We start from the raw sequence: 24,382 nt of genomic DNA on the forward strand, positions 1-24,382 counted from the left end.
TCGGGGATCGAGGGGAGGAGCGGCGAGGAGGGGGGCTGGGGCGGCTCCGGATCGGGATCCTGTCGGGGCGGCCTCGGGATTCAGTGGATCCTGTCAGGCGGGCCAGCAGTTCAGAAGTTTAGGAGGGCCCTGTCGGACGGGCCAGCAGTTCAGGACAGGGCTATCCTGTTACTAGTAACAGAATATTATTATGTTACCCCTCGGACGCGACGCGCCTATATCGTAGAAACTCCGCGACCCATCCCGAACCTAACCCACCTCCTTCCGCCGAAGGCAGCCGTCGTGAGCGAGCCAGCGACGGCGTTAGGCGGAGCGAGGGAGCCCGCGGCGCCGTGACTGGCCGCCGACGGAGCCCAGCGAACTGAACCTCCCCGCGGCCCACCACTTGTCCCACCTTCCTTCTTCCGCAGCGAGTGGATCGGCCGCACCGACCACCGGCCTCACCACCGCGCCGCCGCCCAGTGTGCCGCCGCCCCAGCCATCGGCCCCCCACCGCGCCGCCGCCTCCCTCCCCGCGCGCAGCTCCACCCGGCCTCATCCTCCCTGCCCCCGCCTCCTCCCCTTCGCCAGCGCGCCTCCACCTCCCAGCCACCGGCGCGGCTCCACCTCCTCGTCCCGGCCGGCCAGGTGATGCACGCGCATCAATTCGCGCGAGGCCCGTCCACCAGGCACCCTTTCGCCATCTGGCGCGACGCCATGGGTAAAGCCAGAGATGGAGCTACCGGTTCCAGCACCGGCACCTACGACGTCAGTCCACCGACGTGCTTGGCGCCGTCCACAACTCCATCGCGCTTGAGCTTATGCTCCAGATCATCTTCCTCAATGTTCCGGCCACGGCTCCCCACTGCCAACACAAGATCCCAACCACTTCTTCTGTAAAAACTGAAGTTATCTGGTTAGTAGTCCTCATTTGCTTAATTCTGCAGTTCTTTAGTTCACCATTGCTTAATTGCCAAGTGTACGGATACATTCTTGGTTTGTTTTAAGTCTGGTGAGTGATTCCGTTCTTCGAGTTTTTGACCATGTTGTATATGTTCCAGTCGGATTAGCTCCTTCACCGGTTTCTGAAGATGGGAAGTTCAGAGTTTTAGCAAGCGAAGGTATCTCCTGACCTGAAACAGCGCCTCCCATTTCTTTGGCTTCTCCTTAATCTTATTACGGTTTTAAATTTTTGTTCAGTTGTTTCCTTGGATGATTCGCTAATTAAGATGCCCCTGATTACTTCAGTCCTTTGTATGTCTTGAGCAAGCAAACTGGTCTGACATGGTCATTGTTGCTTCAGGCACAATTGCACGTCGACAGTGCTCAGCCACCAGCAATAACTTGGCAGAGGAAATTCGATGATGAAGGCAAGAAGGTTGCTATGCTTAGCATGACCATTGATATCTTCACAGTTGTAAGCAAGCATGTCAACATGGACTGCACCTTTCTAAATTTTGCATTTAGAACCAAGGATGCATGCTACCTTTGCTACATAAACACTGACCATGGTCATGGTTGTGCTGCAGATACCATTGATTTTTAAAATGCTTCGATTACACGTCGAAGGAATCGCGAAAAACCAAGTGAGTCGCTTTTCTATCATTGAACATTCTGCTAATCTGTCAACCAGCATGCACATGTACTTGAAATGCCGATGCAAATTACTCTGCCTAGTCAGTACTCAGTAGCCAGTGAAATTGTTGAACAATTATTATCTTGTTTCCCAAAGGTTGCCGTCAATGATCCGCTCAGGAAATGGATGGACAACTGCTACCGCGGGGTACCCCTCAGCGGACTAGGGTAAGTTCTTTCGATGTTTCGGGTCCTGATTTTGCTCTGAGACTTGCCATGGTTGTGTTGTGACATTCATGCATGGCTCTGCAACTGACTGAACTTTAGATGAAAGTTTTATTCAAAGTGCATTCTCTTCTCCTTCTTTTCAATTCAGGAAGCATAAGGAGAAGCTACCGAGGGTACTTTCAGCAGTTTCAAATATTCCCCAGGATCTATGAAGAGAAGCCTGTCCTTGCCAACCAGTTCTCAGTAATAATAAATTTACACTTGCTTTCATGAGTTGCAGTGCCCAATTTATGGTGCAAAAACGTCTTATATTGTCCACTATTTTCTCCTGTCTAGGCATTCGTTTCGCATCCTGGCGGGAAGAGCTACTCGACGGTGTTGAAACTGGTATGCTGCTATTTTTGTCAGGCTCGCCTTTTCGATGCGCAAAATGACGAGGGATAAAGCTCTGGTATGCTGCTATTCCTTGCTTGTGTTTGTTACTGTGTCGTGTTACTTGTAGTAACAGCTGGTCTCATGCATTCTCAACCATATGTTAACAGGTCAGGAGACTTTCTGCATGCGAGACAATGGGTTCTGCAACAACAATCTGCAGTGAAAAGACTGGAACATTAACTTTAAATCAGGTGGAAAGCTATTTCTTTTTAGTATTGTCCTTGTCTTAATACATGGAAATTCCATGGTAGGATTCATGATTTCTCAAATATGCTTGGGCCCGACTCCTTTCCACTTTCTTCATTGTCATTATTAAGATGACTGTTGTTGAGGCATACTTTGGTGGTGAGAAGATGGATCCTCCAGATAACACTCAGAAGCTATCTGCTGCTGTATCAACAATGATTATTGAAGGAACTGCTCAGAATACATCTGGAAGCATATTTGAGCCGGAGGTCAGGCTATACTTATAATTTACGTCACATGCACTTTTTCATCCACGAATCTGAACATGTTTTTCTTCCTTTTAACATGTTATGGTTCAGCTGTGTGGCTTAATGGTGGTGGAGGTCGTTCTGTAGGCTGCTTCTAGTGCTCGTGCCACGGCATTCACCGCCACCACTCCAGACCGTTCACCATCACCTCACGAGTTCGTTGAACAACGGAGGGGGCGTCATGCTGCGGGTGGACATGGTGTTGCGCTAGGGTCCTTGATAGTTAGGGCTCCTTCATAGAGGAGCACAGGCGCAGCTGGCAAAAATGCACGGTACAGCGCTCTACCGGCCTTCCTCCTCTCGCTGGGAGGTTGTCAGCCTGTTGTTGACTCCTTCTGTTTGCGTTGGCAGAGAACTCACTCGTCCTAGCTGCTAAATTTCTTGCATCTGAGTGCATCACAAAAGTGGCAAAAAGAACATGGATAAAAAAGGAGGTGCGTGACATGGTTCTTTTGTTTGTAGTTATTATTCTGTAGAAAGTTCGATCTACCAAGTTATATTAGTTCATAGTATAAAAACTAAACAATAGTCTGAATTTTCTCTAAGAAGTTCGATCGACACATTTTATAGCACGTCATTCTGGAATAACAGTAGTCCATTCTACTGGAGCTATATTTTATCATCTTTTGTTCTGAACCTTCCTCAAAGTTAGGTTCAAGTTTTGCTAATATTTTTTTGTGTCGGTTCAATATAAAAAGTGAAATCAGTAATAATTCAGTTATATATGTGTACACCGCAGTAGCAGTTCGGTATAATAAATTACATCAGTTCGTTAACAAAGATAGAAACACATTTTCTGGTTTAGCGCCTATACTAAAAAACAGTTCCTTAATTACCACTTGATGCTCAGCCTTTCCAATTGTAGTTCACTACTAGGGAAAAGGCTAGCAGCAGCGCGGGTTTTAGGTGTATCAGTAGCGCGGGGACCGGCGCTACAGCTAACACGTAGCAGTAGCGCGTACTCACCGGCGCTACTGCTATACAAGTGTAGCAGCAGCGCGCTTCGTGGAAGCTCGCTACTGCTAATAGCTCTATGGCACGTTGCATGGACGCGCTACTATCGTGGCGCTGCTGCTAACTTTTCTCCACTCGCTATTGCTAATTTTAGTAGTTTTTGTTTTTTTTCTGCATATTTGTTTTGTATTTGAACATGCTTTATACAAGAATCTTTAGCAGATACAAATGTCATCATGACACACATACCAATGGCTGCGAGACCACAAATGTAATCATAGCATGTACATACAAATAGTCTCATCATAATCATCATCCAATACAAAGTGGTATCTCGTCATCATCTCAAAAATAGCGATACATGCAAGTCTCGAATACTTGCAACTACAACGTCATCCATCTAAACAATGGTATATGTGAGAAGAGCTATCACTATGAGTGAGAGCGAAACTATGCAGTACATGAGGCGGCGGTTCCGAGTCCTCTCTCGCGCTAGCGTGAACCTCAAGTAACTAGCTTCTCCTTCTTGTCTGCTTTTGAAGCCTTTATGGCTGGCGCCCGAGACCCCATTCACTTGCGCCTGACACTCAGGCCACTCGTTGTACACCCCCGGAACCTTCCCTTTGTACACGACATAGCACCGCCATCTCGCCATCAAGAAACTAGGTACCTGTTAGAGATGCATGTTCATCAAGAGGATGTACAATTACATGCAACAAAATATATTAGAGCAACATGAAAAAGAAAGGGTTAATTAGCAACTAGATGCAACATACAGTACGCAAAATAATTAACTAGAGGTACGCAGGTCATCGTACCCAAACAAACAGTAGCGTTATGCAAGTTCGGCAGGGACCGTTGTCACATCCCTAGCTTCTGACATTGCACGAGGCTAACTTCATGTGTGCATCATGTTTAAACTTTGAAAGAAACTTGAAATGGGGATTGCCTAAACCCTAGCATTAAAGGAATTCACTAGGTTCAACCAAAATATTTCCAGTAAATCCAAATGGCTTTAAAAAATGTTCATCATTCTTGGAAAATGCTGGAAACAGTAACCAGAGGTGATGCACATTTTTCCATGACATATTTGGGCTCTGGATTAAATCATACTCTATTTGCATTTGGGCATTTAAATGCTATTAAATATTTTAAATGCTCAAATAATCATAAACTAAAATGTTTACTGTAGGATATATTCCCAACAGTGATCATGAGTAGTTTCATGATTTTTGGAAGTGTCTTAAGTATTTTTAATAAAGCCCTAAAGACTACAGAATATTAGAAAACAAAAACAAATAAAAAAAGAGAGAGAAAGGAAACCTACCTGGCCTCACCTGTCGCAGCCCAGCTGGCCGGCCCAGCCCAGCGCCGCTGCCAGTCATCTCCCACCTCTCGCCAGTAGGACGAGAGGTGTGTGGCCGCCGTGCGCGCCCACGCGCCCCGGCCACCTCTTGCTTGCCGCTTCTCCCTGGACGTCCTCGGAGACGCCACACGCTCCCCTCGACCCCTCCCGCTCTCCCCTGTGCTCATTCCCTCCCCTGGACCTCTCTCTCACCCACCCGAATGGGTTCGTCGCCGCCGCTCGCCACCACCGCGGCCATCGCCTCCCCCTCGCCTCTCCGACATGCCCAGGAGCTCCGCCACCGTCGCCTACGTCTCTCTGTCGACTCACGCGACGCCAAATGACCCGAAGCGCCGCCCCCGACCTCGTCTTCGTCGTTCGGCCGCCGAGATCGCCGGCGACCTCCCGTCTTCATCAGCTCCTCCCCGACCTCGCCGACCCGCTCGTCGTGACCGTGGTGAGCTGCTGGCCGTTTCCCCCTCTCCGTTCTCTTCCTCGCATGCCGTAGCGACCGCACCAAGCTCGACCGCACCCGCCGCCGCTTGCGCCCGCCGCCGACGCGGCCCCGGCAACCAAACAGCTCGGGCGTCGTGTCCAACATGCTCGCCGCCTCACGTAGTTGCTGTAGGTGCCATGAACGCGCTGCCACGGCCACTGCAGCCCCGTAGCCACAAACACCCGAACGCCAGCGCCGCCCCGAGCTCGTTTCCGGCGAGCTCCGTCCGTCCCCGCTGCTGCCGCATTCCGCTCTGGATGCGGGCGAGCCCCAGCTCCCCGCGCGTGCCCTCCTCTGCTCGATTGGGCGCCGGAGAAGCAATCCCGAGCCCTTCCGCCGTGTCTGCTGCCGCCGGCGGCTAAACGCCGGTGGTTTAGCCCCGGTTGACCAGGGATTTGACCCCCCTTGGGTCATTGACATGTGGGCCCCGGCCCCACTGACATTTTGGTTAGGTTTAACTTAAGGCTAATTAACTATATTAATTAGCTGAGTCGATGACATATGGGTCCCACTGTCAGGTTTGACTCTGGTTAGCGCTGTTGACCAGCTGACGTCACAGTGACGCAGTGCTGACGCAATAACTCATTTCTGGATTTATTTTTTATATAGGAAATTCCAGAAAATGTAGCAAACTTCTAAAAATCATAGAAAATAATCTATAACTCAGATTGAAAAGATTTATATATGAAAAATGATCAGAAAAATCCAATCTATCCATCTGTATTGGTTTCATGCATGTCTAAACAACTTAACCTTGCTGTTTAGTTCAAAACATGAGAAGGCACTATTTAAATTCATAATTTGAGTTTGGGATTGAACCTTTGGTTCAAAATGACCCAAACCCATCTGTTTGTAGTTGCATTAGCCAAAACACATTCATACTGCCATGTCTTAGCATGCATCATAATTGTTGCATTGCATTGATTGTGTTTCCTTCTCTGTTGCCGGTAATTGTCCCCTCTCGATAGCCGTGATTCCGACGATGAGTTCGATGACACCGATGAAGAACTATAATATCTTCAGAAGTGCCAGGCAAGCAAAACCCCCTTGTTCATTCCGATACAATCCCACTCTCTCGCTCCTGCTCTTTTTTATTGCATTAGGACAACAACGATTCATCTGTTACTTGCTGCGGTAGCTGAACCCCTTTACCCTCTGCATGACCTGTCATTGCCACAGTAAATAGATGAAACCCACTAGCATGAGTAGGAGTTGTTTGAGCCCTGATGTGCCTACTCATTTATGATTGTTTGTCATGCCTGCTAAGCTTAGAGTTGTGTCAGGTCTGATTCATCGGGGATGAATTGGAGTTGTGTGAACATGTCCTACTGTGTGTGAACACGATTTGGTAAAGGTAGCGGTGAGAGGTCATGTAGGAGTACATGGTGGGTTGTCTCATTGAAGCCGTCCTCAGGAACTGAGTTCTGTGTTTGTGATCCATGATACAGTTACTACCACGCATTGGGCCCGAAACCAATGGACCCTCTCGGCTTCTTAATCACCCTTGTCCTCTGTCCAGGAGTTGCACGTAGTTTCTGGTGTTTGTAGTAAGATGGAGGCCGTGGACAGCGCTGACCCGAGGGGTGGGCTGTGATGCGGTAGGCTCGTGGCCCGGTGTACCGAGTCGCCCGTTTGGTGTCTCAGGAACCCTGCACACATCGTTCGGGGCCGTATGTGGAAACCTCGGCCGGACTCCCTGCGGATGGAACCTGAATAGGCGATAAACCTGGACTAGAGACTTGAGTGTTTAGGTAGGCTGTGGCCGACACCCTCGCTGGGCTTCCGCTTGAAGGTTGCCGAGTACATGCTGTGTAAACAGCGGTAAGTGGTGAGAGCGTGTGTGACGAAGTACACCCCTGCAGGGTTAATATGATCTATTCGAATAGCCGTGTCCACGGTAAAGGACTTCTGGGTTGCCTATAACAGTTTATAGACAAGTGAAAGTGGATACTCTAAAATGCGCAAGATAAGCGTGAGTGCTATGGATGGCGTTCTCGTAGGGAGACGGGAGCGGATCCATAGTGGAGTATTGATATGGTGAATATGTGGACTCGTGTGCGCCACCTCAAAAGAGTTACTTGCAGTCGTAGGTAGGATAGCCACCGAGTCAAAGCTGACTTGCTGAAGTTAAACTCCACCACCCCCTTTGTTGATACCGATGCATATGTAGATAGTTCTGATGTAAGTCTTGCTGGGTACATTTGTACTCATGTTTGCTTATTTTATGTTTTGCAGAGAGACTTCAGTCTCGCTAGTAGTTCCGCGTGGACTTCGACGTTTAGCTTGTTACCTCAGCTACGATCTTGTGCCCTCGGCAGGATCTAGTAGATAGTCAGGCTTCTCAGCCTTTTTCATTTATAGTTGTCTGTACTCAGACATGTTAAGCTTCCGCATGTGTTTGACTTGTATGCTCTGAATGCTGGGTCGAGAGACCCATGTTTGTAATATCTGGCTCTTCGGAGCCTAATGAATAAGTACTTGAGTCGTAGAGTTATGTTGTGATGCCATGTTGTATTTACACATATCGAGCATATTGCGTGTATGATTGAAATGCTTGGTATGTGTGGGATCCGACAACCTAGTTGTTTATCCTTGGTAGCCTCTCTTATGGGGAAATGTAGTCTTGTGCTTCCATGAGCCATAGTAGTCTGCTACAGCTCGGTTCACCGGAGTCCTGCTAGCCCAGCACTACTGCTCCGGACACCTAACTGGCTGGCATGTGATTCACTTCGTTCCTGTGTCTGTCCCTTCGGGGAAATGTCACGCGGTGACATCCGGAGTCCTGCCTAGCCTGCTACAGCCCGGGTTCCCGGAGTCCTGTTAGCCCAGTGCTACAGCCCGGATTCACACGTTGCTGACCGACATGCTCGATGTTGATTCATGTATGCCTGTCCCCGTAAGTTAGTGCCGCTTTGGGTTCACGACTAGCCATGTCGGCCCGGGCTCTCTGTCATATGGGTGCTAGCGACACTATCATATACGTGAGCCAAAAGGCGCAAACGGTCCCGGGCCATGGTAAGGCGACACCCGTGAGAATACCGTGCGTGAGGCGGCAAAGTGATATGAGGTGTTACAGGCTAGATCGGTGTGACTTAGAATCGGGGTCCTGACAACCGTGGACATCACAAAGTTTCATTGCTACAGAAAGTATACAAGTTCAACCGACACATATCATCATCATCGGCATCGTAAATCACTAGAAGTTCCATCCTTCCATATCATCGAGGATGGACCCTAGCTTCTTGAATGGCGTGAGGTCTTGACGTTGCATGCCTATGCGAGTTCGGACGTCAGCTCGCGATATAGGGCCGTGGTGGAACATCCCCTTCTTATCGACGACTTCTTTCATGATGATCGTTGCAATGTCCCTTTGGATGCGAAAAAAGTCATCTCTAAGTTTATAATCCGCTTCTCCATGAGAGTCTAGCCACTTGTGGATATGTTCATCATTTCTGCTTGTCATGCGAAGCTTTTGGTGATCCGTGTTGAACTCAATCATGAGATGGAGGATGTAGAATCCATCCTTCTTGCTTGGTTTTGGGACATGGATGCAGCAAAAGTTAGTTTTATGCGCGAAACCCATCTTCTTGTTCCTTTGTTTCCTGATCTGCATGTGGCCACCTCTAATGCTGAAGCCTTGGAGAGCATCATCCAGAATATTCATTATGTGGGTGTAGTCCTTCTTCTCGTAGTCTCTGGAAGGGTCGAAATACACGGCGTGGGAGACTCGCGGGTAAAGAACTATAAGGACGGCGCGCCCGTTGCTGCGGGGAAAAGATACCTCAAATTATTCTTCATATGAGCGAGAAGGAATGATTGAAATGTACGAAAGGGTTGTCCGGAACTGGCTTACTTTGGATGATAAGGCAGGAGGACAATTTCCTGGTCCTTATTCTGTACCATGAAGTTTTGGAGGTAGTCCGTAGCAGTTTCACGCTCAAAGTCGCCGAGACTCAAGAAAGACTCGTGCATGTAGTACGGATCCGTCACACAGATTTGCGAGACTTCTTCTCTCTTCATGACGGAGCTCATATGTAGCGCAAAAAGGCGGACGATTGTAAAATCGAGCCGCCTTGTCAGAAACATCTCAAAGATATGGTCAAACCGCAGGAAGAACACCTCCGCGGGCCGTGTGTCGACGTATCACTTCCCCTCAGGCACACAAGCCGCGTATGTCGGATATCCTGGATCCTTCGAGGCTAGTAGGCTTTTCTCAGTCGACAGCACATGGTCGTGCTGTCTCCTGAGATCCCCTGATAGTGCCTCCAGCGGTTTCGACGGTAGCATCGGATCGCTCGTGAGATGGAACATGGCCGCACCTTTCACGGGTACACGCTCTTCAGAATCCATCATCTGGCTGTTATGTGCTCTGGCTTGTTTGGAGGCAGCTATCTTCCCCGATCTCTTCCTCTCCTTTTTTTGGGCACACCTTCCAGACCCTTCCTTAACCCCTGCCCAGTGTTCCCGGGCTAAGCACTGTACGACCCTCGGCTAGTTGAGCCTGTGTTGAGGCGGCATTTTCAGGCGTGTCCTGTGAGGATTTCATGAAGAGAGACTTCTTATAATCCCTGCTACGACCTTCCTGCCCGGGTAGATCATCCATATCCTCATTAGCATGCTGATAGCCCGATTCGTCATATGGTTGACTCATCATATCTATGTCACAGTCATACGCGTTTGTATTGAGGAAACCCATTGGGTCGACCTCCGTCTCATCATCCATTATATGTTCTACAGGCATCAGCCAGTACTATTGCACCCCCTTCATCACGTCGTCCGCTGCTCTCACCCGACACTACAGGAGCTGGTAATTGCGTAGGCGGGGTGGTGGTCTCTGCACATGGTTTTTGATGTGTGGTTATTGGTGTGCTCTTGGCCGGCTCTAGGCGAATAAGATTCTTTGGCCATAGCAGCACCCAACCCTTGAAGTTTCCAATCCGCGGCGGGGTCTTATCGTCCTCTCCCATAGGATGTACTGGAGGAGGCAAATGCTCGTGCCCCGATTTCACACTGGACAAGTTAACTCTAAAGTGCCCAGCGGGGATCGGGTGGTTGTGGAACGTGGGTTGCAAGGGGTTCATTATCATCCCCTTTCCCACGTCCACCTTCTAGCCTTTGATCAAGTAGAGTATGGTGCACGGGGTTTCTTCGGCCTGCAAACACATGTCTGTGGCGTAAAACATCCGAAAGGCAACGAAAATGGAATATTCTATGTTGGTGCGACATGTAATTACCGTGATGGCGTCGAGCTCAGCCAAAGATGAAGGCCCACCTAGCACGCCAGAGACTGAGGACGGGCTGCTATGAGCGGGAGCGACTGCGAGAGGAGGCCCGGTTGCGTGAGCAAGTGATGGTGCGGTGGTGTTGTTGTCACAGAGTTGCTCCCGACGAAACTGGGCAACGGGAAATCATGTACCGTCTTGTCTGGATTTTCCTTCGTCAAGTTGATGATAGCTGGAACCAAGTTAGTAGCAAAATCATTTCTGCAGGCAGTTACAGCTGCATTGACTGCTTGCAGTAGCAACTCATTTTTCTCCTCGGCTGTTTTTTTCGCGTCCTTAGCTGCTTATTTCTCGACCGCAAACTTCACCTTCTCGTCGATGTCCACCTGACTAAACCTTTTTTTCTACTCCTTGGCCTCCGGGCCCTCGTTGTAAAACACCTTCCACGTGGCGCCGTCTCCAGCGTCGTGCACATGACCATATTGCAGCTGCTGGCCCAAAGGGAGTCCCTTAAGTTCGTTCAAGGCCCGGTTGAGAGGGGTGTCCCACTTGGGCCTGATCGGAGAAGTAGGGCTTTCGGCTGCAAGCTGGTGTTGCTTCTCCTGCAGAAGGAGCATGAACCGTTTAGGAATGTGTAGTCGACTAGATCTGGAGCTAAATGTAAGGTGGTAAAAGAATAATTACCAGTAGTCTAATCAATTTCCTCGTGATCTGGTCCGTGTAAAAAACCTTCTTTTCCTTGTCCCACTTGTAGCGGGCCCTGATGAAGTCACGCTCCAAAGGGGTTGGTGAACTTCGCGAAGGGGTCTGGGATACCCGCGGCTTCACGTTTCGCGTCCTCCTTATCCCATATGGGCCTTTTACCGAGGTAGCCACGGCTTCCGAGGCGATGCTTCCCCGTGTTCCTTTGCTGAAGGCTCTTGAATTTTGCAGCCTTAGACTTGGCTGCCTCGGTAGCGCAAGTGTCCTTGAACTTTTCGAACTCCTCTACCGTAAGTGTCGGATTTTCCTCCAGAATCTTGGACAGGGGTTCCTCAGCCTCAATAGCTCGTTTCATCCTCCCTTTCCAAGAGGCCAAATCATTGCTGAACATGCCCATGGAGTGATTGTTAATCTTTTTCATCTTCGGATCATCCCATGGTTCTTCTATGTTGTCATCCCAGTCGGCGAACTTGAATCTCTTGTGCAACTTCGTCAGGAGCAACTGCGTCAAATGTTCTTTACTCCTTAAGTCATCGTCGTTGATGCTTGCGCATTCCCGTAGGATGCATCCTACTTGGTTCCCATAGCACTTGCGAGGTTCTTCCGGCTCTAATAGCTCAAACTTGCCAGGTGCCATCTTTGTGATCACCAGTCGTCCAATCCCTAGTTTGTTAGGTTTTCGTATCCTCTGCTTCTTCTGCTTCTTCTTTTCGGTAACGGCATCGGTACCTTCCCCGCCGGTATCTTCCTCCCTGGTACCATCCCCGCCGGTCTCGGCGCCGCCATCGGTGGGAACCAATGCAGGAAAGTGGAGTTGTGCTCTCTAGTAACTTCGGCGTCCGTCCTGCATACCCCCCGGTCACGATACTTCTTTGCGATAATTTTTTTGTGCAGTGCCACGAAAGGATCTACCTCGTCTAGGTGTTGTAGCACTACCAAGTTTGCTATGTCAAAGTCGCTGCGTCGATCTGAGTATGCCATGTGCAGTTCCCTGTGACAGTTGGAGTGACCTTCTCCTTCGAGCCTCCCATCGTGCTTGTTAACGGGCAAACCAACACTAACATCAGGCGGCTGGTCTGCGCCATATAGAAAATTCTCGCAGAAAGAGATGCACTCTTGTGTCAGATAGCCCTGGGCGATGCCTCCATCCGGACGGGACATGTTACGAACGAATCCTTTGATGATCCCATTCATCCTCTCAAACGGCATCATGTTATGCAGAAATGACGGCCCCAAGTCTATTATGTCGTCCATAATATGGACACACAGATGCACCATCACGTCAAAGAACGCGGGCGGGAAGTACATCTCAAGATCATTCAGTATCACAACGATCTCTTCCTGTAGCCTTCGGAGCTGCTTCAGACTGATCGACTTTCGAGAGATGACGTCGAAAAAGTTGCAGAGACCAATAAGCGTGTCACGGACGTGCTTGTCCATTATCCCTCTAAGGGCAACAGGTAGTATCTGCGTCATCATCACATGACAGTCATGGGACTTCATCCCGCTGAACCTTTTCTTGTCCGTGTCTACATATCTGCTTATCTTGCCACAGTAACCGGAACTAACTTTGACTCCGGTAAGGCACTTAAAGAATTGATCGATCTCAGACTGACTTAAGGTGAAACAAGAAGGGGGGCAATAATCCTCTTTCTTTATTTTCTTGCCCTTCTTCTCCCGCGCCTCTGTCTCCGTCTCTGCCTCGTCTGACTGTTTACGGGGCGGCATGTGCAGATCTTCCCTGATTTTCAAATCTTGCAAGTCTTTTCTTACCTTCGACCCATCCTTGGTCTTATCCGGCATGTTCATCAGTGTCGCGAGAAAACTCTCAAGGACATTCTTACAGATGTGCATTTGATCAAGGCAATGGGGTGTATCGAGTTTGTGCCAGTACTCCAAGTCCCAGAACACAGACCTCGTCTTCCATACCTTTAGCAGCGGCTCCCGTGCCTTTTTCATCGTCTTTCCCGGCGCGGGGCACTCCTTCCAGTTTTTCAACTGCTCATCGATTTCGGCACCGCTCCGCTTACGTGGAGGTCCTCGATGCTCAGCGTGACCATTGAATAGATCTCCACGGTTTCTCCACGGGTCGTCCTGTTCGAGCCATCTTCGATGCCCCATGTACACGATTTTCCCAGACCCGCCATCTTTCCTTGACGTTAGCTGCTGAGACGTCGTATCATCCATGCACCGCGTGCATCCGCAATATCCATGACACACCTGGCCTGCGACATATCCGTAACCGAGATAATCGTGCACCGTCGTGATCAGCGCGGCTCTCATGTAGAAATACTCGCCTTTGCTGGCGTCCCATGTCTTGGCCGGTGTTTTCCATAAAGTGTCTAACTCCTCTTGAAGTAGCCCCAGATACAAATTAATATTATTTCCTGGTTGTTTCGGCCCTTGAATAAGCATGCTCTATGTACTTCGACTTCATGCACAACCAGGGGGGAGGTTGTACATCCATACAAACACGGGCCATGTGCTATGGTTGGTGCTCTGGTTGCCAAACGGATTCATGCCATTGGTACACGCGCCGAGCACGATGTTCCTTGCATCACATTCAAAATACCGATAGAAGCTGTTCAATGCTCTCCACTGGCTTCCATCCTTGACGTGTCTCAGCTTCGGATCATCTCCATCGTCGGGCTTCTTCCTCTCCGCGTGCCAACGCATTAGCTTTGCTTCCTTGGGATCTACGAAATACCCCTAGAGACGTGGAGTGATCGGTAAGTACCATACAACTTTCTAGGGACATTTCTTCCCGGCCTTCTTGTATCGAGAAGCATTGCACACCAGACAGCTTGTTTTTTCCGCGTGCTCCTTCCGATAAATTATGCAATCGTTGATGCATGCATGGTATCTAACATGCGGCAGATCAAGAGGGCACACGATCTTCTTGGCCTCATCAACACTAGTAGGACATAGATTCCCCGCGGGAAGAACATCCTTTAGGTACTTGAGATGCTCATCGAGGCTAGTGTCGGTCCATTTGTTTTTAGCCTTCATCTTCAGGAGTTGGAGCGTGAAACTCAAGCGGGTCACCTCAGGATTGCAACCATCATACAATGGAGTGTTCGAGTCTACCACCCGTTGCTCCAGCTTAGCCTCCTCTCTAGAAGCAGCTCTCTCAGTACTCGTCTCGCAGTGCTTGAACATGAGGGTCCCGCACAATTGAACTTAGTACCGACGAACTCTGCTGCATGGAGTCCATGTTCTCTCCGCCGACATGTCCAACCCCTTCTCCTCCGCCATGTCCGGCCCCTTCTCTACCGCCATGTCTGGCCTCTTCCCCACCGCCATTATCAATCATCTCTTCGTCTTGCCCAGTGTCGTCATTGGCTGCCCCGTCGGCGTCCTCAACATCATCATCCTCATCTTCAATTATCCACCGAGTATAGCCATCCATGAAACCAGTCATGAGTAGGTGCGCTTCGACACGACCTTCGTCATAGTGGTCGAGCCAAACTATCCCTTTGCATCTTCGACACGGACATAAAACCTCTGTCAGGTTATTTTCGTTCATGTCCTGCACCACCGACCGCAACCACCTGTCCATCATCGTTCCACTGACCATCATGAACACCTGCACGGTAGTAATAAACAAATTGATTATAAAAATGCGTGCATGCATCAAAGTCATACAAAAATTCGGCATGACCTTCCCTAAAAATAGGACATATATAGATCTAGAGTTTGCCCGGAATTCGCCGAAACGGAAATAAATCGACATTTCGGCAAAACATAGGCAACTCAAAAGCACAATTTGGCGTCAACTCATGCCACACACACAATTTCCATCATATTTCCCAATTATCATATCACACACACATACACATATTTCCATTTTGCAAAAGCATGAAATTTTAATCACCTCTATCTCGAGATCGAGCACACGGTGTGGATGATGATGTAGGGAGATCAAAAGTACACAAAGCTCTTCTTGACAAAGAAAGATCTAGTTAGGGGGCAAATAGGTCACTTAACTAAATGCTACATCTACCTAGCTAGCTAATTTGGGAGGAGACAACTTCAACTAGTGGAGGGGGAAGGAAAAAAAGAAAGGAGATGCATTAATGGAGGTGGTGTAGTTAGCTAGGAGTAATGAAGAGAGAGAAAGGTAGGTAGAAGAGGGAGAGTAATGGGGGAGAAGTATTGAGGAAGAAGAAGAGTGAGAGAGGGAGGATGTGGGAGGTAGGGGGAAAGGGAGGAGAGGAGATGGGGAGGGGGGAGGGGGAAAAAGGTGGTGGGTGCTGCGTCTTAGCAGTAGCGCGGGAGCAAAAACGCGCTACTGCTAAGAGCGTAGCAGCTGCGCGCAACGGGCCAACCGTGTGGACAATTTCAAAATTAGCAGCAACGACGTGACTAAAAAGCGTGCTACTACTATGGCATTAGCAGTAGCGCGCTTCTTGACGCCGCGCTGTTGGTAAACTTAGGTCATTGTGTACTGTTGGTGGATTTTTGTAGCAGTGCGGTTTAAACATCACGCGCTACTGCTAAATTTACATCAGCAGCGCGCTTTCCCTAACCGCGCTGCTACTAATTAGCAACAGTGCCTCTTTTTGTGTCGCGCTGCTGCTAAGATTATGTGTATAAGGTTTTCCCTAGTGGTGGTTCTCACATCAGGTGACGTGCCAAAAAGAGTCCAAGCCTCACAACTCAACGCAGAGTCAAACCAGATGACCAACATCTCTCCTGCTCAGTATGACAAGGATGTCAATGATAATGAAAACCTTCCTCACAGCAGAGCGGCGGAGTGCATCCTTGCCATCTACATTTCAGAGCCCCATCAGTTCAGTGTGATCTCCGGTAAGTTCTTGTATTGCTATATCGAGTGTTCAGAAAGTGTAGAATGGATGATTTATCTCACCTATGCGGCTCACAAATCATATGCTTTGTACAAAAAATAAGAAACAAACACTATGTGTAGGAGTTCATGATGTAATTAAGGATCCCGGCGTCACTCCACCACCACCTCCTACATCCTAAACATAAGTGTCTCAACTTTGTACTAGCTCTAGTACAAAATTGTACTAAGCTCAAGACACTTATTTTGGGACGGAGGGAGTATTTAACAGCAAGTCCATGAATTACTATATGAGAAGTACAAAAAATACTACTGGTGAGAGTTCATTTAAATCACGACGTCTGAATTGGGGTCAACCCCTGCCACCACGCTCCTACACGGCCGGACACCATGCCTCCTTCCCCCAGTGAGCACCCCCCTCCTTTCCGCACCCCGTGGCAAGAGTTAGTTTGGTCAGAAATTATTTGCACTAAACCTGTCCATTGTTGTACCTGTGAGAGTTGAATTTTTGTTTTAAAAGTTTACCATTAGAACAATTTTGATGAACCGTGGGAGCTCAATTAGCTGACAAAAAATCTTTTGCTTAGTACCTATATGATACCAGGAGGCACTGTTCTTGTAAGAGGTTCAAAGATTGTAGTGGTCTAGTGGAGCAAGTTTAGCTTCTTTTTCAGTTCAGTTCAAGTTCTCAATTTCATTCAGTCAAGCCTTATTGTAGTGTAAAGTTTAGTTGGAGGCATTCGTGCAGCTGCCGATTCGGTGATGGCAATTCTTGGCCTACCTGTGTTTGATCAAATGCCAAACAAAATTTCCGGCCAACTTTTGCTTTGCTAATATAAATCAAGCTCTGTTTTGTTGTTGAGCAACAACATGGTTCTTTCAACTGAATAAAATGTCATGCAAGTTCAGGTATACCTGCTGCATGAGTTCAAAAAATATGAAGAGATGAAGCTCAAACCAAGTTCAAAAACTGTTTCCTTCATAAATTATTTATTTTTTGGTTAATTCGTTGTTATGAATAGTACAAATACACACTGTTGTGTAGTACATGTGTGTATTGTAATTGTAATTGTGGTTTGGAGTTCAGAAAAAGATAAGAAAAAGGTTGATAGAAGAACCCAAAACATTTGGTAGTTCTGTAAGCCCAAAATTTGAGTTCAACATGTTTTCTATCATCAACTCATTAAGAACCCCAGAAACGGTTCAATGTGTCTGTTCAAAAAAAATAGTGTTGCTATATATAAAAAATTAGTAGCTCGGCAAAAAGAAGTTTAGCAGATTCAGTGCAAGTTTTGCTTCTGAAAACTGACATAGTTCATCATGTACTGATCCATTTAACCTGTGGATGTGTTTAAAAAACAAATGTTTGGCATGTACTGAAAATGCCTTAAAAACAAAGAGTAAATAGCATCAGTGAGTTCTAGTACCTAAATTGCAGAAGTTCATTGACAAAAAAAAATATCAGTACAATATGGTGCTTCAGTTAGAAGATCACTGATGCTATTTGCTTCATTGTTTCTCTATTGTTTTAACTTTTATTTGAAACTTCTTGTTTGTAAATTCTGCATCTTTTTTTTGTTTACAGACTATAAGCATTATACTGGTACTTGGACTAGAGCACAAGTATTACTTCCAGGCAAGTTCGAAATGAAACCCGCAGCATGTTCTTTGTTCATTTAGCAAATAGCTGAGAGAGAGCACTTGATTGCGTGAAACATGTTTGATGCTTTGTCCATGAGACTTCAGCGCTTTAAAAAAAGACTGGATGTACGCACCTGTTCATATAGCAACAAAGAGAAAAAGGCTAGTGCTCCTAGTGGTGCCCCTTAGAATATGAAGTGTACGTGCTCCTACTGATTGCTTCTTGCCTCCACTTTTTATCATGATTTTGTCTGTGCACTATAGGAGTGCTTTTTGTCTCTGTAGATCAGCTGCTCAACAACATAATCATGTGCCGCTCAGTACATGTATTACTACTGGGAGGTTCAAAAATCAGAACTCAAAAAGTTCAACCTTGGTGGTATTGTGCACATGCAAAATTAGATAAATACTTGTTAAAATTGCTCCCAATATTTGATGTATTCCATGCAATGCTTACTAGATTGCTCTAAAAAAAGTGTCATGTAATTTTGAATTTACTATTGGTATAGCAGTTAAATATGTATTGTATCACCGGATCATAATGAAATGCAGAAACAGTTCGATGTGTGTATATGCATCTGTTCATACTTGTCATTTCTTTTTCCTTTGTTGTTTTCTCTTGGTACACATGTGGTTCAGGAAAAAAAGTGATCCAAAGTTCAAAGAAAAACCATTGTGGAGTTGATGTTCTAAGTTATATAGTGATTCAATACACAAAAATTTGTAGCGGTTCAGCAAAATTTTCAGCTCACCTTTGTTTGTGTTTGCAGATCATCTTACATGTGTCAAGCACCAAACCGACACCCCTGGTACCCACCGCGACTTGTGCTGCTGGTGCTAGTGTGGATGTGTACCAAGCAAGGTTTTTGAGTCGCCGACTAATCGCCAAGTCGTCGCGGCGTGGCTGGCTCGCGCAGGCGACTTGACTCAGGGAGCGAGTCGCGCGACTCGCTGGCTCGCCAGCGACTTGGCGCGATTAGTCGGCGGCTAGTAGCCGCCGGTCGCGCGGGCCACCTGCCAGAATTTGGTTGGGGGGGGCGGGGGTGTGTAAATAGAGAGAGAGGACCGCGCGGGTTACAGAGAGACAGAGAGAGAGGGAAAGGGAGGGAACCGCGCGGGCCACTCCAGATCGGCGGCCGCCGGCGACGCACCCCTCCAGATCCTCCAATGACGCGCACCCCCACCAGCCTCCACCGCCGGTGACGCGCGCCCCCACCAGCCTCCTCCACCGGTGACGCGCGTCCCCGCCAGCCTCCTCCGCCTCGGCCTCCATCTTCTCCTGCGCCAGCAAACCTTAGCAGGTATGGCTCGTCGCCCCCTCTGCCTCTCTTTGCTCTGCTGCTGCTGCTGTGTGCTCTGCTGCTGCTGCTGCTGTGGGGACTGGGGAAGGAGAAGGACCGAAGGAAAGAGAGGCAGAGAGCGCGGGGTGGGCTCTATATGTGGTCTGCTGTTAGATGTATATCAGTATAGGCTGCTGCTCTGTGCTCTGGTGCTCTATATTAGTACTCCCTCCGTTCCATAATGTAGTGCCTATAGATTTTTGCAAAAGTCAAGCATTACAAACTTTGACCGTACTTATAATGAAAAGTAGGTACATCTAGAATACCAAATGCACATCATTGGATACATTATGAGTTATATTTTCAGAATGTACATGTTTGGTATTCTAGATGTAAACAATTTTCTCTATACACTTGGTCAAAGTTGGCAAAGTTTGACTTTTACAAAAATTTATAGGCACTACATTGTGGAATGGAGGGAGTATATGGCGACTTGGGGCGACTATTCAAGCCGAGTCAGTGAGTCAAGCCAGCAAGCCACTAGCCGCAACCTCGTCGACTTGGCTTGACTCGGCGACTCAAAAACCTTGGTACCAAGTTCAACTATCAGTCTACTCCGAGTTCAGGTATGTTGTTGTGGACGACCCTAAGGCAAGTTGTAATAGTCCTATTTAGTACTACTTGTTAGCATTTTTTTTAACTCTCTTCATTTCTTTATAACAGGGTAGTTCAATTTTGCTAATTCCTACGGTTCTCTAGTTAGAAAACCAGTGGATCATTTTTTTAGTTCCTGTGGTCTACAAAATTATTTGACCACCGTCGTGGGCACTTCTTCTTCGACATCTCGTAAAGTTCAGCTTTCGTCATCTCATCCTTATATCTCTATGTATGTTCAATCGTTGCGCACTTAAGAGTTCAAAAAAAAAAAGATTTCGAACAGTGATCTCTAAATAGGACCAATTTTAGCATGTTTTCTGAAATATTTTAGCATGTTTTATGTTTTCATCGACAAAGTTCACACACTACTGTCTCGGACGTTCAAACATTTGTTTCCCTGATGTTCAAATATTATCGTCTAGGAATACATGCTCTAACTTCGAGAGAAAAAGTTCATGTTGATTACTCCCGTCAAGTGTAAAAGTTCACCAATATACAATCTATAAGTACAATATCCAGTACATTAGTTTAGTAGTTGGTACTAACTACTCCAGTTTTTTATTTGATGTACCTGTGGTGTCTAGTTTCTTCTGTCAGTTCAATTTCTAAATTTCATCCAGTTCAATTCATATTGTAGCTCCAATTTAGTCCACGTGGTCAATTATTGGCTGGTGTGTGTGCAGGGTATCGTGACATTGAGTAGGCGCGAAGTGTATCACTCCAGCACACCAAGCTCTAGTGCATGTCAACATCTTCTCCACTGCAATGGAAGCTCCTCCGTTCGAGTTGAGCACTGGTTATCGTCCAAGTTGAGCACTAGGTGTCATCCAAGTTCAAAGACGGTTGCATGCAAGTACATAAGTTTGTTTTAGTGAGAAAAATGCGGCGTTTTGACAATATTCTGTTTGATTCATTTATTCAAACTTAGGACTTGGCGATATTCGGTCTATTTTTCTATGATGAAGGCACACATGAAGTCATGTGCGAATGGTTATCCCCCCTAGTGCTTCAAAGATTTGTATTTTGTTTCTTCAAATGTGATGTGCGCATGTTTGATGAGATAAAACAAAATAAAATAGTGAAAATGTCATTAAAGACACTTGGAAGAACAAATGTAGAAAATAAATAAGTTCTGGTTCTTGTCAGGTAGGAAGTTTGGAGAAGAAAACATAAGTTTTTAAAAGAAGAAAATGGTAAAAATGTAAGTCCATTCAACTATATAAACCATAAAGGTACGATGGTGATGACACTGTCAGTAAGGATAAGGATGGGAAAGAAGACTAAAACCTAAAACTAAAAGAGCATCGAGTGATTATTTTTTGAGAAGTACAAACTCTCTAGTACCGTAAGTACCATAAATTAAAAATTAAAAATTGCATCATTTCTAACTCAAGGGACAATAAATTTGCAAAAAAGAATTGTAGCAGTAAAAGTTTGGAGGGAAAACGCAATTTAATAAATGGAAAGAATGTTCCGTAAATGTTTGTGATCATTGCTTGTAGGTATTCATGTGGACTTTAAATAATGACTATTCTTGTAGGAGGTTTGAAGATTATCATGGAGCAAGTTTAAGAGATTAGTTTCGTGAAAATAAATGTGATCTTTCAGTTAGGATTTTGCATGACCCATAGCCATCGGTGGCAACAGGGAGCAGTTCAAGGCCTCCTGCGTGAGTCGTCCATCGGCTTCTATGCGTGAGCTTGTTGTCTCTGCCCATCTAGCATTAGAGTATCTTCCTTCCCTTGCCGCACACACATGTCGGGCGGTCGAGCTAGTGTTGTTTGTGATACTGGTCGTGACTCTTGCATTGTCATTGGAAAAGGAATTTGTTCTGTAACTATGTATTTGCAGGACCTTTAGCAAATATTGTTGTGTTCTGAGTATTCTGATGTGGGCCAAAATGGTGAGCATTTAAACATCACCCCGAATTAATAAAACTGATAAGCTCTACTTTCAGTAAATGGGTGAACCTAGATGCAACAAAGCTCTGCCATTAGTCGTGGGGATTATCAATTCATGTGTATTGTGTTCTTTTTGTCGATTAATGTATTTTCTTGTTTGTCTGGTCGTGTGCAAGTTCGTTATCAGTTTATGTATATGTGTATTGGTGATCAATGCTATTGCTGCTAGATATCGATCAGACTGTGGTATTACTTCGGCTGCTCCATGTAATTAGCCCCTTTGTTGGGTGAATCTCCTACTACTTGCTAGCTTTGGAATTGTAAAAACACAATAAGTTCAGAATTTAAAAAGTTGTAAGTTCAACACGACGGCCTAGATAAGTTTTAGGAAAAAACTGAAACACAAAGAAAACCCGAAGAAATTCAAATGGAAACGTTCAAGTTGTAGGATGAAAGAAGTCCGGAACAACGTTGAAAATGTTAGAGTTGACACACAATATTTTTCTTTAAATAAAATGTCATTCAGTTCAACGATATAAAACCATGCAAGTTCGGGGACGATAATGTCGTAAACCGTTGAAAAGTTACAAGGAAAACAAACAGAGTAAAGACTAGTATGTGAAAAACACGCTCAGTACAAAACCATACGGGCATCCGTTCAAGTACTCTTTTTTTGGAACCATTCAAAACTATTGTCAAAATTACCTCAGTACAAACACATACATACATCAGTACAAGTACTCTGTTTTTTAGACAGGAAAAAACAACACGATGGATTTTACCTTATTCAAAATTACTCTTAAACGGTTGCGAAGTAGAGAAAACGTTCAACATGACTATGTTTCGCATCGATAGCTATCCAACGATATATTATTTGCCCCATTTCGACAAACTTAAAAAAAATCGCGTTCAAAATCAAATTTGACCGTATTCGAATTTGTTTTTAAACCGTAAGGAATTAGAAAAATATTTCTATACAAAAAAGTTACGCATTTTCCATAACTTTCCAACGCCGTATCATTTGCGTCAATCAGACAAACCGTTTGCAAAAGAACGCGAAAATACGTTTCGCCCAAAATTTCACCGTTTTTCAAATTACTTCTAAATTGTATAAAATTTTGAAAAAACAGTAGATATATGGAAGATGCGGATTTTGACAAACCATTTGAAAATTGAGTCCAAAATATGATTCACGTTTTCGGTTTTGAAAAAAACTGTTTTTTCAAAACTGCTCTTAAACCGTGATGATTTTGTAAAAAATTCATATATATTTGTAATGTAGATGTCAAGAGCTTTCCAACGATATATTACACGCCCCATTCCGACGAAATGACAATCAGTTCGACGAGATGAAAATCATCAGTACAACCGCCTGAAACCATCAGTTCAAGTAGGGTAACAGAATAGTTACGCGAAACAGAATAGCCCAGATGATATATATATATATATATATATATATATATATATATATATATAGGGTGGGTCTATTATGATAACACCCCTTAAGACCTTATTCTACTAACATCTCGCCTTATTCTGCTAACACTTCAGCACCGTCCCGCACCACTCAACCGAAACCGCATCAGAACCACCCACACCCACCACCACTTCCCACCTTATCCTACTTTCTACCCCTGGTCAACCCGTCCCCGGCCAGTGCCCGCAGCCCCGCACCACCCCAACCCACCACCCGCACGACCAGGACCCCAATCCCTCCACCTCCTTCTGCCGCGCCATCTCCCTCCACCACGCCGCACCACCGCATCCTTCCACCGCGCCGCACCACCACCTCCCTCTCCCGCACCGCCGCCCCACCTCGCTCCACCTTCCTCCGCCACTGTCGCGCCATCGGGCTCGCACCGCCCCACCGCCTCTCTCGCCTCCAACCGCACCTTTGTTCCGCCCTCGACCCACCCCACCGCCGGCCTGGGCTCACGCCGCCACGAGCAGCCACCTATAGCGCCACCGCGGTCGTGGCCACTAGCAGTCCCTGATCTGTCCGTCGCGGGCACCCAATCGGTGACCAGGGCCTTGCCCGCGCCGGATCCGGCCGTCCCGGCCCCGTACGTAGCCACGGGCACCACCAGTGGCCTCCCACCTCCCACCCCCTCCACCTTCTACGCCGGTGCGCCGCCCCGCGCCACCCTCTCTATGAGGCCACCAGCGCGCGCCTCCCCGCCTCCATCGCCTGTCCCGCCCTAGATACGGCGTGGATCCACCGTCGCCATCAGTGGCTGCTCTGGATCTGGGGAGTCCCGCTGCTGCCCGATGCAGGTGGAGTGCTGCGCCGCCGGATGACCGTGCCTCCTACTCCGACGACTCGCTGCTTCCCGGAGCCCTGACGCGCCAACCACCCCGTCTCCATGGATCCACCGGATCCGGGATCCTCTGCTTCCCCCAGCCCGTAAGCCCCTTCCTCCCCCCGAGCTTCCACTGGGCGGTGGTTTGTTACATCTCGACGCCGGCGAGGTTCATTTTGTATTCGCATGCAATTGGGTTGCTCCTCCCGTGCAGTCCACCGACCCCGCGCTTGCAGTCCTTTCCCTCTCCTACTGTCAGCGCTCGCAATCACCGACGACCATGATGTGCCGATCGGCGAACCCCCTCGCGTGTAGCTCTCTCCTCATCAACATGCAGTTCCTTGGCGCCTCCATCCACGCCGCAGG

General features: G+C 47.1%; 1 protein-coding gene and 1 long non-coding RNA gene across 16 annotated transcripts; one reads left to right on the top strand and one right to left on the bottom strand.

Annotated features, from left to right (window-relative positions):
• The first annotated feature begins 202 nt into the window (after positions 1 to 202).
• LOC109747387 (calcium-transporting ATPase 5, plasma membrane-type) lies at positions 203 to 20,914 on the top strand. 15 transcript variants are annotated; one of them, XR_012184378.1, is made up of 17 exons: positions 203 to 895; positions 1,041 to 1,100; positions 1,283 to 1,396; positions 1,509 to 1,565; positions 1,712 to 1,782; positions 1,931 to 2,025; positions 2,119 to 2,233; positions 2,325 to 2,408; positions 2,535 to 2,672; positions 2,763 to 2,983; positions 3,063 to 3,145; positions 7,742 to 16,239; positions 17,823 to 17,873; positions 18,649 to 19,179; positions 19,616 to 19,784; positions 19,882 to 20,044; positions 20,499 to 20,914. XR_012184378.1 is itself a non-coding variant. In XM_073500055.1 (16 exons), exons 7-10 carry the CDS (start codon positions 2,204 to 2,206, stop codon positions 2,796 to 2,798), a joined length of 288 nt encoding a protein of 95 aa, XP_073356156.1. In that variant the 5' UTR covers positions 203 to 895; positions 1,041 to 1,100; positions 1,283 to 1,396; positions 1,509 to 1,565; positions 1,712 to 1,782; positions 1,931 to 2,025; positions 2,119 to 2,203; the 3' UTR covers positions 2,799 to 3,145; positions 7,742 to 16,239; positions 17,823 to 17,873; positions 18,649 to 19,179; positions 19,616 to 19,784; positions 19,882 to 20,044; positions 20,499 to 20,914. The 15 variants fall into 15 exon arrangements, 8 of the variants coding, with proteins under 8 accessions (XP_073356156.1, XP_073356155.1, XP_073356159.1 ...); XR_012184377.1 differs by having other exon boundaries at positions 2,763 to 3,145; positions 19,882 to 20,009; XR_012184380.1 differs by having other exon boundaries at positions 2,763 to 3,145; positions 19,882 to 20,004.
• LOC141023332 (uncharacterized) lies at positions 17,227 to 18,909 on the bottom strand. The gene is made up of 2 exons (XR_012184384.1): positions 18,631 to 18,909; positions 17,227 to 18,168 (listed from the first exon to the last, which is right to left on the bottom strand). It is a non-coding gene; the product is annotated as an uncharacterized lncRNA (long non-coding RNA).
• Positions 20,915 to 24,382: the final 3,468 nt, after the last annotated feature.

Source organism: Aegilops tauschii, chromosome 5, assembly GCF_002575655.3.
Source record: "Aegilops tauschii subsp. strangulata cultivar AL8/78 chromosome 5, Aet v6.0, whole genome shotgun sequence".
Lineage (NCBI taxonomy): Eukaryota > Viridiplantae > Streptophyta > Magnoliopsida > Poales > Poaceae > Aegilops > Aegilops tauschii.

Bases quoted from the DNA above. Each gene is read 5' to 3' on its own strand.
- LOC109747387 (XM_073500054.1), top strand. The intron at 3,146-17,822 runs GTGCGTGACATG...TTTTGTTTACAG, and splicing joins GAACATGGATAAAAAAGGAG to ACTATAAGCATTATACTGGT. The intron at 17,874-18,648 runs GCAAGTTCGAAA...TTGTGTTTGCAG, and splicing joins AGCACAAGTATTACTTCCAG to ATCATCTTACATGTGTCAAG.